This window comes from Clytia hemisphaerica, unplaced genomic scaffold (assembly GCF_902728285.1).
Source record: "Clytia hemisphaerica strain Z4C2 unplaced genomic scaffold, Clytia hemisphaerica genome assembly, whole genome shotgun sequence".
NCBI lineage: Eukaryota > Metazoa > Cnidaria > Hydrozoa > Leptothecata > Clytiidae > Clytia > Clytia hemisphaerica.
Genome location: NW_027104593.1, coordinates 160,209 through 179,180, shown reverse-complemented (window position 1 = coordinate 179,180; position 18,972 = coordinate 160,209). Strand labels below are relative to the sequence as shown.

At 33.7% G+C, this 18,972-nt stretch overlaps 2 protein-coding genes across 2 annotated transcripts; both read left to right on the top strand.

Moving 5' to 3' along the window:
- The first annotated feature begins 4,904 nt into the window (after nucleotides 1-4,904).
- On the top strand, nucleotides 4,905-6,559 carry LOC136823735 (neuropeptide Y receptor type 5-like). The gene has a single exon (XM_067079904.1). The coding sequence runs from the start codon at nucleotides 5,023-5,025 to the stop codon at nucleotides 6,532-6,534; it is 1,512 nt and encodes a 503-aa protein (XP_066936005.1). The 5' UTR covers nucleotides 4,905-5,022; the 3' UTR covers nucleotides 6,535-6,559.
- A 5,580-nt stretch (nucleotides 6,560-12,139) lies between these two features.
- LOC136823736 (ELAV-like protein 3) lies at nucleotides 12,140-17,725 on the top strand. The gene is made up of 3 exons (XM_067079905.1): nucleotides 12,140-12,464; nucleotides 15,460-15,720; nucleotides 16,096-17,725. Exons 1-3 carry the CDS (start codon nucleotides 12,396-12,398, stop codon nucleotides 16,876-16,878), a joined length of 1,113 nt encoding a protein of 370 aa, XP_066936006.1. The 5' UTR covers nucleotides 12,140-12,395; the 3' UTR covers nucleotides 16,879-17,725.
- Nucleotides 17,726-18,972: the final 1,247 nt, after the last annotated feature.

The window sequence follows — 18,972 nt, the reverse complement described above, 5'->3', positions numbered from 1 at the left end:
GGTATGGATAAATGAAATAACTTGATCTGAGGAAGACCCAACGGCAAGTGACGCTTTTGGCTGGAAAAATCTCAATTCGCAAAGTTGACTCCAGCAGGGAGCTGGCGAGGGTCATTATGAAACATTAAAAAAATTGCACGAAATTTCAGACCCTTTGATGCTTTGATAAACGTTAGCATAAGTATAGCTCTCGTTTAAGATACTCAAAATATGTATGCAAATTGTGGTAGACGCCATCATTGTAGCGGTTATGTTTGATTTTCAACATCTGTTTGATTCTGGTGCCATCAATTAATTATTCGGAAATTAAAAATTATTAAGTGAAATTAATTTGAAAATTACTTTTTGAGGTATACACTCAATTAGATTTGAAGGCACTTTTCAAAATAGCAGATCAAAAACTAGTTTATTGTTGCAAAAATTTATTGATCTATGCTACTAATTCACGTTAAAGTCATTCACAAAGTTTTCTGGTAAGTCATCGTTTAAAAAAAAATACCAAACCAAGGAAATACTCTTTACCGTAATTTACCAATTTATGATATTTTTTTCTCTTTTAAAATATGCTAGAAATATAATCTTTTTGAAATGAAAAATGCACTCTTCAAACAAATAACTTACTTTGAGGGGTACGAGACTGAAAGATTGAACCTTAAAATGTCGGTTTATTTAATTGTTCTAAAGACCTCCATTTTTCTTCAAAATGGTTCCGTCTCTCTAGATAACTAGTTTTAAATCAATTTATGAACAATTAAATGTGTAATTTAGATTTATAATTGCATATAAATTTGAACGATATTGATTTTCAACTGATCTCTTTTAATTTCATTTTCATTTCGAACTTCTCTCTTCTAAAGAAGGAATCAACACCAGAGTCAAATCAGCCTAAAACTTATAAATGTATACATTGATATTTGAAGTGAAAGGGTCCTAAGCAAAAAAGACGAGTTTAGTACGATATAAACACTACTAATATCTTAGTTTGAGATAACGTTTCACCATAGTCAATTATCAGTCGTAGATTCCGCCTATTTGTTTAATCTTGATTATCTTTAATTATCACGTAGTTTACCGATAAGATATTGAGATCGAGACAATCAGAAAACGTACAAGTCTGATCCCAAGGTACTTTTACGGTGCTGCGTGAGAGAACCCTTGTGTTTTAGATTGAAGTTAATTATCAATACTACCCCAGCTGACACACAACGTTGTTTTAACGTTCAAATAACGTTATTTGAACGTTATGAATGTCACATGGACATTGTTTTGACGTTGTGTGCCGTGTGGGACAGTAGCGCGTTGACGGTGCAATGGCTTTTACGCCTATTATGTAAAGTTGCATAGAATTATTTTAAACGCTTGTGGTTTTAGACTTGAAGATTTCAATTCAATTCTGTAGATTTTTAACCGAACTATCTTTCATTGATTTTTGCCGTTTTTGGAGTAAAGGACCAAAAGTTCCTCGTTTTACAATTTTGACAAAAAATTTCAATTTGCTATCTGAATTTAATTGAGAAAGTGCTAAATAAACAAGATGGTATTTAGGACTAAAAAGTTGAATTGTCATGCTATACTTTTTGTTTGCTTAGTACCAATCCTATCAGAAATACATTTTTTGAATGAATCCATCGATCTTACATCCTGATATCCTGTTGACAAGCTACTGGTTCTTTATAGAAAGTTTTTTTTATTTTTTGTGATATTTTCTTCTGGTGAGTAATGCGATAGCGAATGTATATCATGACTATCACTATCAAAGTACTTGACTTGAAAGCAAAGTAACGGATACCGGTAGTCTATTACTTGAGACAAGCATATTTTTACTTTGTAAATGTAGAAGTTTGAAAGATCATTTGATATTGTCTGATGTAGTGGCTGACTGTTATTCATCCGGGTTCAATTTATGGTAAAGATTTTACCATTATTTATCAGCCTTATATCAGAAATACTTTCAGATGCAAATTTAGAGCCTCTAAAATTCAAAACCCGCCAATTGGTTTTGGCGATTTACACGTTTTTTTTTTATAAGAACGTCAAAAATTTTCGAAGCCTTCGGATGTTCTTAGTTTTTTGGATTGGAAGCCTAAAAATGTTCTTAAAATGTTCTTATTTTCAGCATTTTTTGAGCATTTTGATGTAATTTCTTAAGAAATTGCATGTTTTTAAGTCTCCAAAGCCTTAGTATGTTCTTAGAATGTTCTTAAATTTTTGGGCCTCGAAGCCTTATGTTCTTATATAGTTTGTTCTTATAAAAAAAAACGTGTATTGTATATAGTTTCCAGCTATATATTCATCATCATTAACTCAAACGACTCAATTTGGATTCAGGTTCTTAGAGGGTATGTTCAAATAAGTTTAGATTAAGTTTCTTTTTAAATTTGTTGATTGATGATTATACTTAGCAAAATGCTTCCAGGCTTAATTGTTTGAAAACAGTTTTTAGGGAGAGAGAGAGAGTATTTAGGAAGAGACGAGCTTTCTCACAGTGGACATCTTATACGTACAATTCTCTGCGATCAGGTAAGGATCTTTCCATCCAGTGGGAATAATATTGATGATTGAGATTGAAGATAATTCGTATTTCAAGGTTGGGAATTTTATCGTATAGTAGCTCAGAAAACTAATAAGGAGTTTATTAAAATTTATCATTTAAGGGCGATGACACCAGAAAGGATTTTTGACCGATTTTTTTAAGGGTAGTATTTCTCAGAAGGTCGGCAACATAGGTGTGCATAGGTTGGTATAAAATTAATAGTGAGACAAAATGCAATTTATCATATTAATCGATTTAGTCTGGCAATTTTAGTGAATCCCGGAAAAACGCATTTCCGTGTACGATTTCTCTTGATCGTTTCCTTGTGCGACGAAAAAACAAGGAGAAATCTAATTATGGATAAAAAGCACTGCTTATTACTTCAGAAAAATTCAGTATTTTGACTCTCACGTAATAATGTTGATGATTTCTGAAAAGAATTTTGATTTACTGTTAGCAGGATGATCTGAGTTTGAGGTACGCATGATTTTTATAAGTTTTTTTGACTTAGCATTGGAGTTCAGGGAACGCATTTACCCCAAGATTAAGAAGTATACTGTGCAACCAGTACCGTGCTGGTTCCACCGAAATTGGGGGCAAGCTAGGAGAAGCAGTTGTTTCAAACTAAGCATATTGGCACCCCTTATTATTAAAACTATCTTTAGAATAATTACGCTTGGGAAGCAAGCACGAAAATCTTTGGATTTTCTTTCTTTTTGACCGAAAGCTGCAGATTTAAGTGGCCTCTCGGGGGCTTTCAAAAAATCGGCTGCTGGGGCTCATGGCTGTATTTTCAAAAGCTTTGCTCGGAGAATCTATTTTTTGAGCGAGTACTTAGAGCCAAATTTGTCAATGTTTGTGTTTTCCGGCTTATTTTCAACTTTCTTTTTATAGAACATTTTTGACTCTGGGACAGGACAAGTTGTCGACGAGAAGGAAATAATTCAACAACTTTAATTTACAAAAATATTCTTAATTCCTAAATCAATGTCTCAATAAGGTCAAAGATTCTTACAAGGGAATTAACAAATTGTTTCAAAAAATCTTGTTCCTTCCTATTTGATCAAATCGAAACAAAAGTAGAAGGATTTTTCTGTTTTTTCCTGACCTTGATCTGATTTGCAAGAACCTTAGATTTTACGCTTAAGAGACAATGGAGTTGAAAGTAAGAAGATCATCCTTGGATATCATCCTCATTGATACTTTTCCTAAGCCAATCTGGATTATATCATGCTAAAATGTAATTTGATTGAATTCAAAGCAAGCTTCAGAGGTTGTTTCAAAACCGAATTTGATTGGTTATTACTGTTTAGTAGTTCTGGCTCAGTTTTAAGTCGAATTTGAATGTTAGATAGTGAAATTGCAACTGATGAGAATGAATTTACACATCAATATATAGGTTTAGACTATACAGGACCTAAATGAGGTACTATCTCTTGTAAGGTCATAATTTGCTAACTGATACTATGTAATTTTTCTCACAGTGCTAACAAAATCTCACGCTGCCTCATACATACTTTTGATGACGTATCTCTACTATCCATTATTGTACTTTTAAAAAGAACAAACTATATAAGAACATATGGCTTCGATGGCCAAAGTATTAAGAACAAAGGAGCATTTTTTAAGGCTTTGCGAACTCTAAAACACCCAAGGTCTTAGAAAAATTGCACTAAAATACTCACAAAATGTTGAAAATAAAAACATCTTAAGAACATTTTCAGACTTTAAAATCAGAAAGCTAAGAACACTCAAAAGCTTCGAAAATACTGGACGTTCTTATAAAAAACGTAGTTGAACCGCGCCAGAGAAAAAAAACAAAAAAAGAGCAATAGAATTGATTGAGCGCAACAATCCTAATCCGATAATTGTCTCATAAAGTATCCATTACTTTGGAGGTATTATCCTTTGCAAATTGTATTTCCAATTCTTAATCCTCATAATTGAATAGAGGGACAATGAAATTTTTGTTGTATAATTATGCACTAACTTTGTTAAAGGTTTATGAGAAACTGTTTAAATTAACTTGACTACTTTGTATCAGATGTTATCTCGATTCATTTTGTTTTGCCGAGGGATCTTTTTAGTACGGGGGGCATCTGTCAAAAAATATTACAATATAATAATATTGGTGACATTTTGCATGCAGCAGAGATGATAACAGAGGCCTAGAGTGGTTTGCGTGTTGCGTGATGTGTGTCGTGTGTAATCATCTTTTTCTATTGCTGTATATCGCGAGCAAGAGTTGGTTTCCTATCCCCTATCCTAAGATAGTGAGTTTTGTCCTGGATAGGGCCTTTTCAGTCATAAAAGAGCTATATGTCTCTCTTTTTATTCATTATTTTTAATAATCTTTGTATTTTACAGAAAAAGCAAAAAAAACGAACTCGGGACCTGGATATTCATTTTGGCAGTCTTGTCAATGACTAATAATCTATAAAAAAAAACAATAAAATAAGATATTGGGGAATCGAGATTACATTTTGAGAATGGAGTTGAAGGACGCAGATATATATGTCCGTAGTGGAATCTATGGTTTCATTATGATCTTTGGAATCGTTGGAAATATATTCGTTATGTTCTTCTTTGGTTTCAAGATGAAGCGAGCGGCAAATTTCCGCTGGTTTGTTATCCATTTAGCGATCGCTGATTGTACTTATTCAATCATGACTCCAGTACAAATGCTTTATCTAATGATTTCCGGTGGGGAATGGCATTTAGGTCAGACTCTTTGTAAAATGACTTACATAGGTCCCATAACTGTGAATGTCAGTGCACTGATTCTTTGCTTCATGGCATACGAAAGGTTCAGAGCTATTTGCCATCCTTTCAAAGAACGCCTGACTAAGCGTTTTATCAATATGATTGTTTTTGGGATCTGGTTTTTATGCATCTTGTTGAAAGTTCCCGTTATGAATCGTCTTCAGATATACGATGAGCATTGTTTATTGTTATCTTCAAATGCCCTGGAACATGTTCTGATCGCGCTTTCATTCCTGGTCTTCGAGAGCATTCTTCCTTTACTCTTACTGACCATCTTCTTCTTCCGAATCACGTGCGCTCTTAAAGAAAGCGATTCATTCAGAAATAATGTCGATACGTCCACCGTTTTAGAAAGCCGACGACGCCGTAGCAGTACGCCATCGTTTTATTCAGGAATGGGCGCGCCGCCAACACCGAAATGGAAACCACCCCTTAGCCCACCTCCACTAATCACTCTTGACGAAAACGAATCAGAAGGCTCAATCGATTACATCAATTTCACGCATGCACACCGAAGAGGAAGACAATCTGAACTTAAGCAGCCCAAAAATGGAGTACACTTTGCTTTTCATCGAGGTAGATTGTACAGTGGTAACAGCAGTTGTCCAGATGACGTCTTTGAGAGTCTATCAGAAGCAGATGCTAATGATTCAAACACTAAATCTGTGTTCAATTCAAACCCATCTTCTTCAAACTCGTCAGAGAATCTAGTACGTGCTAGTTATTCACACCTCAAGAAATTCGTCAAGCACCACTCGTCTCATCGTCCGTCGCTTGATGTAGGACGTCGATTCGGGATCCGTAACAAGAAAGACCGCGACATTATTAGCGCTTTATTTTATTCAGTTCTCATGTTCGCGTTAACATCGGTCCCGTACAATATAAACTATTTCGTGATAACTTGCATATATCTATATTCACCAGATGTTAAAAACATTGATCAAGAGCATGGCAAACATTTGGTGATGCTAAATGAATGGTTAGGCGTTTTAATGCTGTCCGGTTCCATTATGAACATTATTGTTTACTCCGGTAAATTTCCACAATTCCGTTTCCAAATGTATGCTTGGATTTCCGGCATTGTTAACAAGATATCCGGACACAAACCTCGACAGGAGCCTTTAAGGCAACCACGAATTTTGAAGTCACGATCATCGATGGTACAAACCTTTTTAAGCGAGCCGGAGAAAAGTCGCTCAGACAATACTCGAAACCAAAACGACTACATTAAAGTATGAGCTCTATCTTTTGAGAACTATTTGATTTGAGAACTATCTTTTGATGACGAGAGCGGTAAAAAACTTAATTTCGTGGTTTTGAAATACTCCCAGGTTTTGTAAATTGTTTTTATGCCAAATAGGGTTAGTACATATTAAATTATTACTAGTATTTAAAATTTCTAAACATACTTTAAAGTTGTACTTTTTTTAGTTTCAAGTTGTATTTGCCCCCGCAGGAGCGCAGCGACGAGGAGGCACTTATAGTTTCACGCATAGATATTGGACTGGAATCTCGAATTTTTGCGTTTTTTGTTTTGTTTTGTTTTGTTTTGTCGCGCAAGCCTACCCGTAGTTAATCTCTTCCGTAAATGTTCGGTTTTTTTTCAGGGACGGCAGTTGCTAGCCTAAAAACTTTTTCTTTATAATAGCAGGCGCCGCGGGCATTTTACTCAGCTTTCGACAGTAGATTCTATTCCGCTTGTAGAATTTTGCCCGATTGGTCAACATGCAGGAAATGGGGTTGGTCTAAAAAGCAGGGTAGCCAATGGGGTAGCCAATTGGGCTAGGTTATGGGGTACCTCTTTTTGCCTAAACTTTTGAAATCTGAAACCTGTTTAATGTGGAAATAACTATTACAACATCTTGTTAATGATTCTATGTAATAAAATTTAAGATTCCTTTCGAACTTCAGCCACAATAGCCTTTTTTCCAAATGTACTGAACTTTGTTACTTCTCAAGAGACCTGGCGCCATTTTGTCTTCCTTCTTGGCTTCGATTGAAAATTTACAGACCCGAATAAAAAATATATACAAAACAGTTTTTAATATTTAGATTTAGATTTTATTTATGTTTTTAATTGTTATTTCCTTGAAGCTATAATTCGATGATAATAGCTTTGGATGAATCGCCTTTAGGCCATATGATCTCTAATCTTGTCATATCTTAACAATCCTTTGTTATTGAATCTATTGTTCAATTTAAATCATGTTTAGATGTTTCAAACAATTAATTCCTTTCAAAATTTTTAAATATGGCAGCTTATAATAGGTACAAAAGGTCTTTTGAAATAGCTCTATTATAATGAAGCTCTATTTCTTACTCCTCGTGCATTAACACGTGGTAATTTATATCTTTGTTTATCTTTGGAATCATACATGATCAATCTAAGTATCAATCAGATTCATGCTCCCTGGTCAGTAAAATGTGGTTCTATGCATTCATTTTCGGTATTTCTATTCTGGTCTGTAAAATATTTAGGTACCCCACAACCTAGCCCAATTGGCTACCCCAATTGGCTACCCTGCTTTTTAGACCAACCCCAGGAAATGGAATGGAGAAGTTTCTGGAAGTTTTTTTAAATTCAAGCTCTCTCTTCGTTTAATCCGAAAGTCAAAATACTTGTATGCATTTACTTTTGACTTTCGGATTAAACAAGATGTATACATATACCAATCAGTGTATTTGCTGACAGTCAAATTACAATCTGTCTCCTGTCTTAGACATTCAGGAGATTGATTCATTTTTCGATCCAAACAGTTTGTCCCCAATAGCAATAATAATGAACAATGATTAAAATGATAATAGTAGAACAATGATTGAATATGGACAAAAGTGATTATTGTTGGTGGTTGAATGGGTTGGTCTAAAAAGCAGGGTAGCCAATGGGGTAGCCAATTGGGCTAGGTTATGGGGTACCTCTTTTTGCCTAAACTTTTGAAATCTGAAACCTGTTTAATGTGGAAATAACTATTACAACATCTTGTTAATGATTCCATGTAATAGAATTTAAGATTCCTTTCGAACTTCAGCCACAATAGCCTTTTTTCCAAAGGTACTGAACTTTGTTACTTCTCAAGAGACCTGGCGCCATTTTGTCTTCCTTCTTGGCTTCGTTTGAAAATTTACAGACCCGAATAAAAAATATATACAAAACAATTTTTAGATTTAGATTTTATTTATGTTTCTAATTGTTATTTCCATGAAGCTGTAATTCGATGATAATAGCTTTGGAATCGCCTTTGGGCCATATGATCTCTAATCTTGTCATATCTTAACAATCCTTTGTTATTGAATCTATTGTTTAGTTTAAATCATGTTTAGATGTTTCAAACACAATTAATTTCTTTCAAAATTTTTAAATATGGAAGCTTATAATAGGTATATACAAAAGGTCTTTTGAAATAGCTCTATTATAATGAAACTCTATTTCTTACTCCTCGTGCATTAACACGTGGTAATTTATATCTTTGTTTATCTTTGGAATCATACATGATCAATCTAAGTATCAATCAGATTCATGCTCCCTGGTCAGTAAAATGTGGTTCTATGCATTCATTTTCGGTATTTCTATTCTGGTCTGTAAAATATTTAGGTACCCCACAACCTAGCCCAATTGGCTACCCCAATTGGCTACCCTGCTTTTTAGACCAACCCTGGTTGAATTGGCAACGAAATTCCACTGTAACTAAATTTATTCGACAATCGTCATTCAACATACTCTACTCTCAACAAGAATGCTTAAAAATCCTGTGTTATGGTAAATATACTTCTCGACAGTAAGTATAAATATTTTTTTCTTTCTGTACTTTTATAAGACTTGGTTTTATTAATCTTTTATGTTTAACACAGGTCTGTGTTCTTGTTGATACTTACCAGGCACTATTTGGGAAATTATTATCAAAGATTGAAAGAAACTTTTGGTGAACTATTTTTGAGGAAATTTCAGCAGTACACTCACCATATCGCATATCATCTAATTTCATGTTTCTTATTTTCCCTTTAAGCTTTTTATGAATGAGGATTCGTTTACCTTGACAACGCAATATTACCTCGTTACTGCTACTATTACCACGTTACGTCATGATTTTCCATCCTTCTACACGATGTTGCTGTTACAACAGCAAGATAACTGGCATATCTTTTTAATGTAAACAATTTTGTCCGTGAGATCCCTTATCATGCCGTTGGAAAAAGTCCTGAATGTACGCTATTTCCTGTTAATACCTGCTTCCTGCTCATCAATATTGCCTCGTTACTGATACTATTACCACGTTACGTCCTATCATCTTCCATCCTTTACACAACGCTGTTACAGCTTCTAGATTACTGGTAAATCCATTTATTGTAAACAATTTTGGATCACGATATCCTTTGTTAAACAGTTGGAAAAACTCCTAAGTACCGTGAGATTGGGTAACTTGCATCAGTGGAGGCTAACTTGCATAGCCCTCAAATGAATGACCTGGCTGGTCATTAAAATACAAAGTTAAATCAAAACAAAAATGGTAGAGCAGAGCTGCGAGCAGAGCTGCGTAGTTGTATTTTAATGACCAGCCAGGTCATTCATTCGAGGGCTATGCATGTTAGCCTCCACTGATGCAAGTTACCCAATTTCACGGTACGTTGTTACCTGTCAATTTTTGGTTCCTGCTCGTTATGTTTTTGGCTCATAGCATTTCTTATGCTGTTTGGTTCTACTATGTTTCATTTATACCTATTTCAAATTGGTTGAAATAAATATAGTTGCATGTCTTTTGTCTGGTTTAGTATACACAAAAACACAAAAACAAAAAACAAATCTGTAACTGTCTGTAATTGATTCTACCTGGACACTTTTCCTAATGAATGTTTTAAGATTCTTATTTTATTCTTTGTAAAAAGTAATTCATATTTTTAGAAAAAAAATGTCTCATTTATGTTAGCTTATTCATTGATATCTCAAAGAAAATGCTGAGAAGAATCATTCTAACTATTCCAAATCATTTCCAAACTTTTGCTATAAAGCATTAAAAAGTCTTAATTAGCATTAATTAGTTTTACAAGCATTTGTATTAATTAGCGGGTGGCAGTTAGTGAAAGCTATGGCTAGTTTTATCATAATATATTCAGTAAAAAATGAAAAATTCAATAAATAGTAGCTTAAATTACTTAAATTCTGATGTTTAAAGATTCCACAATTTTCAAACCAAAGATTACAAGGCAGGTAATTCTGCCGCCTAATATATCCTTTACACTCCTTTCCAACCAGTTTATTTTTAAACTGATAAAGATGAAAAACCTATAATGACACCAGGTCTAACTGGCTCCTTAAAGGTGAGAATGATACAGTTGAACTGTTACTAATTCGAAGTCTGGTTTTTGCTCAAATTATAGAAATTATTTGATTAAAGCTTCCTCTTGATGGAAACTGTGAATTAGTTCAAATTAAAGAAAGATTCGAATAACAGAAGTCAAATGCATTTGCTCCCCCGTATCCCAATAAGAAAAAAGTTTTCATCCCCAATCGGAAAAAACATTAGTTCTTCACTTCTCGCCGGGAAGGACACTGTATATAATTTTAAGAAACCTCACTGGAATTTTAACTTTCAACAGTAGAATCCAAAATCAAAAGATTTTCAACTTCATAGATATCTGGTTGTCGACTTGAACATTATCATCGGGTCATTGAGCCATGGGTATGGTGCTATAAAGTCTGTTAGTAGAGAGGCCGAATAGAGGTTCTTGCCAGAAAATTTAAACACACCCCCTTCTCACAGACCCGGTGGGATTTTATCAGCCAGTGGGGGTAAGAATAACGGACCAATACTGTTATCTGATATTCTCATATTTTTTATGGCTGGAGACTTGGATTTCATTATTTTCTAGCCAGAAAATTCATTGGGGATGGACAAAGTCGCACAATATTTTGCAGTGAGGATTTGCTTATCTAGTTATTTTCAGTGGGGACAAAAATTAGAGTATAATTTCCCACCGGGGACAATATTTTAGACAATTTTTCCAGTGGAAAGGGTTCCAAGTGGGTTTGTGAGAAGGGGGTGTCTTTACCAAATGAAACTGCTCTATTTCAGTGGATTACTAATCCTAGAAAATAAAAAACCTTTCTTTTCTTTATTTTATAGACTGTTTTGTATAATATTAAAGGGAACATATTATCATCAAAGATATAAAATTTTATTTCCTTAATTTCACTCTAAAAAATCTTCACATATTTTTTCCTTGATTACAATGATTTTTATTTTCTCTTAAAAACATTGAGTGAAAAGGATTCATATCCAGCTAGGCTTACAGATTTTTTCTTTTCTTCGGAAATATAAAAAAGTACATTATTATTATAAAAGCTTCTGGGGGACTAAATACCACTAGACTAATCAATTATTGAATATTTTTCCTTTATATTTAAAGTAATACAATAAACTAAAGAATCCGTTTTTCGTGGATTCATAGACCAAAATCGATTCTATATTTTATGCTTTTTTCATTCTCTGTATTTCCCTACCTTATCTTACGGAGTTTATTATAGTCAAAGAAATTTCTCCTCTTTCCTCTCCTCAACTCCCATTTACAAAAAAAATATCCTAAAATTTCATCATTTTCTTCAAAAAGAAATTTATGTAAGTTGAAAAAAAGATAAGGGACGAACGAACGAAAAAGAAAGATAAAATAGTTCCATCGAGTATGAATTATGCATAAGGTTTTTAACCAATAGAAGAGCATTTTATTCTACAGGAACGTTATTATTATGTTTTGTTATCCCTTGCCCTTTCTTTCATTATTCTAAATGACAATAGATCAGGAAAAATAAGGCGTCCTTTTCGTAAAAAGCACATCAGAAGACCTGGTAATACACTCTTACTTTTATGAACCACCAATGTAAGGTCTTCATCACGAAAAAACCAAAACATTTTTTTCATTTTTTGCAAGTTTATTTAATTTCTGTTTTTGTATACTTGCTTACTGTGGTCTTTTTGCTGATTTGTTGTTGTTTGTTTGTTTGGTCTTCGGTGGTTTATCACGCATTTCACGCACCACTTTATATTGCACGATCAGAACCCGTTAAATCTACGTAGATAAGTTCCAGGGATTCTAACACATCAAAGTCATGGCACCTGTAATTCAAAACACCATCTTCCTCCAGAAGAATAATCCAAGTCAACTTCTGATCAATCAGGTAAGCTAAAGTTATCCAACTTCAAAAACAATCCTCTTTTTTTGTAAAGAATCTAAAGTTTTCTTGAGGATCTGGTTATGGTTTTCTTGTCTCATTCTTTTTGAATTTACTCCATTCCAATTCACAACTTTGTTCGGAATCACCCCTGTCTCTTACGAAAAAGTCGTTTTTAACAAATATATGAAAACTCAGAGAAAGTGGATATCATTGGGTATCATCCATTAAAATCCTTCAAATCTTTCACTGAAAACACCTCTGTTCAGTAGAATTTGATGTCAATGGTGACGATTTAAATGACCAATAAGAGCATAATATTTCCACAACATTTCTTCTTCAAAATCTACTTTTTCAAATACAGAGGATTTCAAGTTATCGTTCAAAAATAAAGAAGGGATTATTGGAATAGTAATCAGAATCAGAATTTTAGTGTAGTTCTCGATAGGGATGACTGTCAATTTGATTCTTACAAACACATGTGTGACAAGCTCGCTAGGACCCCAGCCCTCAGAAAAATTTGCCCAAAATTTCATCCCTGGTGGAAAAAAATACCCCACAATTTCACTGGGAAATCTACTTTGAATTTAATAGAAAAAATTACGCTCCAAACCAATCCCCACTGGAATTATTAGAACAATAAAATTTATGTCTACATTTGGATTTCCTCCACTGAGGGAAAATCTTCCATCGAGGCTGTGAGACAGGGGTGTATTGGTATTTAGCTCGATCACTTGCTTTCCATAACTTTACATGAAAATCATTTTGTTTTTTCTGAATTGCAATTAAATGGACACATAACTAGTTGTACCCATGTGCCCAAAAATTATTCCTGTGAGGGAAATGCCCTAAAATGTTAGCCATATTTGAAGAAAGAATTGCACTCTTAAGTTTACACTAGGAGATATGGTTTTTTTTAGAAACTTTAATCACTGCCAGCGTGTTTGAGATAATGTTAACCTTGACTGTCTCTCTGTTGAAAGTTTATTACTATTTTAAAGTACTGGAGAAAATTTAATCATAGTATAAGAAAGCCGCGGCTATGATTGAATCAACTAAAAATTTACAATTACAGAAAAAGAGAAAGGTCTATGCAGCATCATTTACACATGGTACATACTAGATACTAGAACATTACCCAAAATTTCAATTATATAAAACGAGTTCAAACTTAAAGTTATGAAATGAAGAATTTTGCAGAGAGCCTCAGAAAACGTTTCCGATTTTTCAAGGTTCGAAACCATATGCTACCAAAAGGAGAACGTATTTTCATACTAAAATCTTTTTAAATCGGCTACAAAGTGTGGGCTCGTAACATAGAGGGGAAAGAAAATAAAATTTCATGTTTTTCACTTCATTTGCTATTGTGATAAAATTGTTTCATTTTAACAGAGTGTTAAATGGAGATGATGCTCAATTCGTTTTTTTGCCTTTTGATGCACCTGCTGTTTTGGTGTTTTTATTTTGCCCTTTTTTCTGTTAGGTATGAAAATTTAGAAAATCTTTTTAACCGCAACTTTTTCGGTGATCAAAACATGCTTTGTGAGAAATTAATTTCACATTTCCAAATTGATACAGGTTTTTGACAGCCTCGTTTTAAACACCTGAAGAATAAAATATTTTCTAAAATTCAAAATATGATGGATTTAACATGATTTAAAACAAAAGTCTTTGGCATGGTAATTTTAGAACAAAAATAAGATATTTTAAATCACTTAATAACTGGAATTTATTCTTCAATAGCCGGCAGAAGGCATATGTGAGGGTTGGATATACGGCAGATAGACTTTCTCAAATGACTCATTTTTATTCAATAAAGGGAATCTTATAGTAGAATTTCCAAAATCGAGTGTCGGGGTAAAAACGCAACTAATCAAATCATATTTTTGAAGAAAATCGAGTGTCGGGGTAAACGCAACCAATCAAATCATATTTTTGAAGAAAATCGAGTGTCGGGGTAAACGCAACCAATCAAATCATATTTTTGAAGAAGTGAGCTGCACCTTCTAAAAAAACAGAATTTAAAAAATCTTCCATGTTTTTCTTTGCTTTCGTTTATCATCGTAGATGACATGAAAAATAGAAGAAGTTAAAAATTGAAAAATTGAAATGAAAAGTTTATTAAATAATTAGTGATGAACATAATAGATTAAAAAGTTAAATTTCTTGAAAAGTATGATAAATATTTCCTTTTATTCCATATTCTTCCTCGCGTTCAGTTTTATTAATATTTCGAAGTTGTTTTAGGATTTTTAGAGGACAAAGTTCGATAAATAAAATCAAAGCCTACCCGAGCAGGTCGCAGATTTGAATACTCTACGGTAGTGGATTGTTTTATGGTCCATAAAACTAAAACATGTTCTGAAAGATTTTCTCATAACCTCCCGAACCCCAGTGAAAGTAGAGCCTTCTGCTGCAATGTGCTGGGTTAAGGTTTGAATCTCCGGCCTAGTCAAATCAAATATTTCAAACTTCATACAAAATGATGCTTATGGTGTCCCCCTCTGCTTGATGGGTAACAGCTAAAAGAGAAGGAAAGGAACAAGGGATAGATATATTTCGGAAGAAGAGAGCTTTCTGGTCATTACAGACAAATGGAATATGTTGGAAAGAGCTTACAAAAAAAGGCAAAACAATCTTGAAAATCTTCTGTTCTCGCCCGCCTTCACTCTAGCAGTGCCAGAAAAAGTTTTAGAACAGAGAAACAGGGATGCTATTTTGAGAAAATTTCCAATAAAATGATGCAGCTAGGTTGACATTTTAAAGAAATTTCACTGAAGGGGTTCTTAATACGCTGATACAGCAAGGGTATAATTTTGAAGAGATTTTGGAATCCTCAAAACATTGATTGATACATGTGTGGTTTCCTGGAATATATTCTCAAAACATTGATGCAGAGGTGGTTTTCTGGAATATATTCTCAGAACGTTGATGCAGGGGTGGTTTTCTAGAATATATTCTCAAAATGTTGATACAAGGTTGTATCACTTCTTATTTTCAGGAAGAATTGGATACGACGAAACTAGACGAAGATGATCAACGAACGAATCTCATTATCAATTACTTACCACAAGAGATGACAGAAGAAGAACTCAGAACACTGTTTACATCCATTGGTGGTTTGGAGAGTTGCAAACTCATTCGTGATAAAGTCACCAAATCAAGTCTTGGTTATGCCTTTGTTAATTTTCAAGACTCAAGAGATGCAAGGAAAGCTATTCGTTCGTTACAAGGAATGAAATTAACAACAAAGACGATCAAAGTAAGAATTTCAAAATGATTTTTCACAAGTTAGTTACAACAATTTTGCGGTCAGTAAAAAAAATGCAGACACTAACCTTTAGACAACATTTGAGATATAATCACCCACATGGCAAGAGAAAGTTTCAAGCACACCCTTAATTATGTGAAAAATAATGTGTTAAGATCACCCATGTATCATCTCTTTTTTTCTCCTGAAAATATTTTCGATAAGGCAATGGAATAATATATTTTGGAACATTCAAAATTTTCGTCTTACATGTCACAAACATATTACTAGGAGTTCAGTAATATTAGTTAGTTCTATCTATCTATCAAATGAAAATTTTCCATTGTCTATTGCTTTAGCTCATTGCTTATGATTTTTCTTCCATAGGTCAGCTATGCAAGACCAAGTTCAAACGAAATCAAGAACGCTAATCTCTACATCAGTGGGTTATCACAGACATGTGACGCAGTCAGACTACGCGAATTATTCCAAAGTTACGGTGAGATTATCACAAGTAAAGTTCTAGTTGATGAAAATGGTGTCAGTCGAGGTGTTGGTTTTGTTAGATTCGACAAACGTCGACAAGCTGAATTGTCCATTGAAGCTTTAAACAACAAAGTACCCAATCTACCAGGCTCTATCAAACCATTGACAGTTAAATTTGCTAATCCTCCAAGTCAGAAAGTACAATCTTATGTTGATATCTTAGCACAAGCCAAAGCTGGCATAGCCAGTGCTGGTTACTTACAAACGCAAGGAATCTATTCACCTTTATCCGCTGCTGTGATGGCTTCAAATTCACCAGCCAATACTAATGGTTCAGGATCCCCAACGTCTTTCAGTAACAGCTTCAATTCAAGCAGTAACAGTGTTTTGAATAATCTTTCATCCACTCAATCTTCGGTTACAAGTTGGTGTGTTTTTGTTTACAATCTCCCCTCTGATGCATCAGATCTTACATTGTTTCAACTGTTCAGCAAACACGGTGCTATTCATTCTGTACGTGTCATCATCGACCATGAGAAGAAATGCAGGGGGTATGGTTTTGTTAACATGGTCCATTATGAAGACGCACTGGCAGCGATTTTCCGTTTGAATGGTTATTGTTTAGAACGTGGAAAGCCACTGCAGGTTTCTTTGAAACGACCGAAAACTGCCAGTGTCAGTTAATGATTCGCACCTCTTATTTGACAGTTTGAAATTTTGAAATTGGATAAAAATTTTTGCAGAAATTTTTACTGTTAAAGTTTGTTGAATATTTTTAGCTTGTTCAACATTTTTTCTATGTAAATGTTTGTTGTTGTTGGAAAGTGTTTTTCATTTTCAGTCCAATCCTTCGTTTTAACTTAATTTTCGTTTTTATTATTTGTGACGGGTTTAGAACTAGATATAGCTTTATTTCAGGTATAGGTTTTCAACATTTTTCTGTTCTGTCAAGATTTCTTTGAGATGTTTAAATTTGTTGCATGTTGGTAGTAATTTCTTATTTACTTGTTTTGGGATAATTATAATACTTTTAGTTTTACGGATTTATGGTTTTTTTATTATCGATATTTATTTGAATTTATTCCCCTCGCCGTTTATCGGTGAAATAAATTCTATCGACTTCTAAGCAAGCCGAAAATGATGTTATGGTCAACCTAAAACCTAGGGAAACATCAAGCTTTAACCTGCTCTTTAGCCCAAAATGATACTCGAGACTACTTCTGAGACTCAATATAATGTTTTGACGGCTCTTGCTATAAAAAAGATGCAAATTTTTAATCCTATTCCTCTTAAGTTTTACAGGTTTAGGAAAATCCAAAAGATTGCGTATTTATAAATAATTTGAATCAATAAATCTTCTTTGTAATTTGGTACATGGAATATTTTGTAAAATCTTGAATTATCTCATTTTTTTTGTAAACCAATATATAAGCCTATGATTTACATTGACTTTTCACAATATTTTGCTTTAGGGATGTCCATCAGAGACAAAAAGTAAAGGGTTCAAGATAAGTGATCATTGTTTAACATATTTCATGAATTTCATCAGTAAATTGACTTTTGGAAGGGGTAAGATCTCATTGTCTGAAGAAAATGAATGGAATGAAATCGAAGGTGTTACCTAGTACCCTATACAGTTTAGATTTCTCTAAAATTAACCTGTGTGGATGGACTGTAAGCAAATCTCTGCTACATTACTATCTCAAGAATCGAAGGGAGAACACATATCCTCATTTTAACCTCAAGAAGTTTATATCATTACATATGTCTAGCTTTATTCAATTCTTCTGAGACTTATAAATTCGTTATTGAATCTTTTCTAAGTATCTTATCTGTGATTTGGTTAAAAGATCCCAGATAATTGCCATTGTAACTTATAGTATTTGCTGAGTGCGCGCTGAAACATTGCCTTTATTTGTCGCCACAGTGTAATATTCATACAATGTAATACTCAAGCTCAGGCAAAATCGCATCCTGAAAGACAAATTCTGAGCCCTAACAAAATTCGGACTCTGAATCCTAATATATTTATTTTAAAACAATCAAATTGCAAGAAACGGCCCAATCACCCCAAAGATTGTCATTAATGTCATTCAAAACATACTACTAGACTTTTTTTACCATTGAATGTAGATGGTACTTCCGTGAATCATACCATAAGATAACTAATTTGAGCTAAGAGAGATTGACAGTCGCCCAAAGCCGAACATTCCGTGAATCTCACATTTAGTAATTAAACGACTGCGACTTAAAGTTTACTCTTTTTGCGATGATATGAAACCAATAAGTAGTAAATTTGCGACTCCTTGACATATTTGTTGAATCCTTGAAGAGAAGGGACCACCAGCGATACCTCTAAGAAGAGCCACTAAGACTTTTGGAAAACTAAAGTCTGTCTCAATATAATTTGCAGTGGAGACAAAAAAGGCTGTAATTTTTGATAAAATTCGAATTAGATAGTGGTTTAGTGCTTGTTGAAAAGACAAACAGGAGTGGAATTTTATCATAAAGAAAAAACTCATAAAAGATCGGAAAGCGAAGATTGAAAATGAAGAAGAAGAAAATCAACTTCTTCAATAATTGTGCTATAATTATCATTTTCACATGAGTGATTCTTTGAACTTAGAAATTCATTAATGTGAAAACATTTTTCAAAGAAATTTATTCCATCGAGAGATATAGTCCAAAGTTTATCAATGGTTGACTTCAAAAACAATCAAAAAGCATAAAAAAGAGCCGTTTTTAAATCAACCAGGGCAAATTTTTAAGCTGTATTAT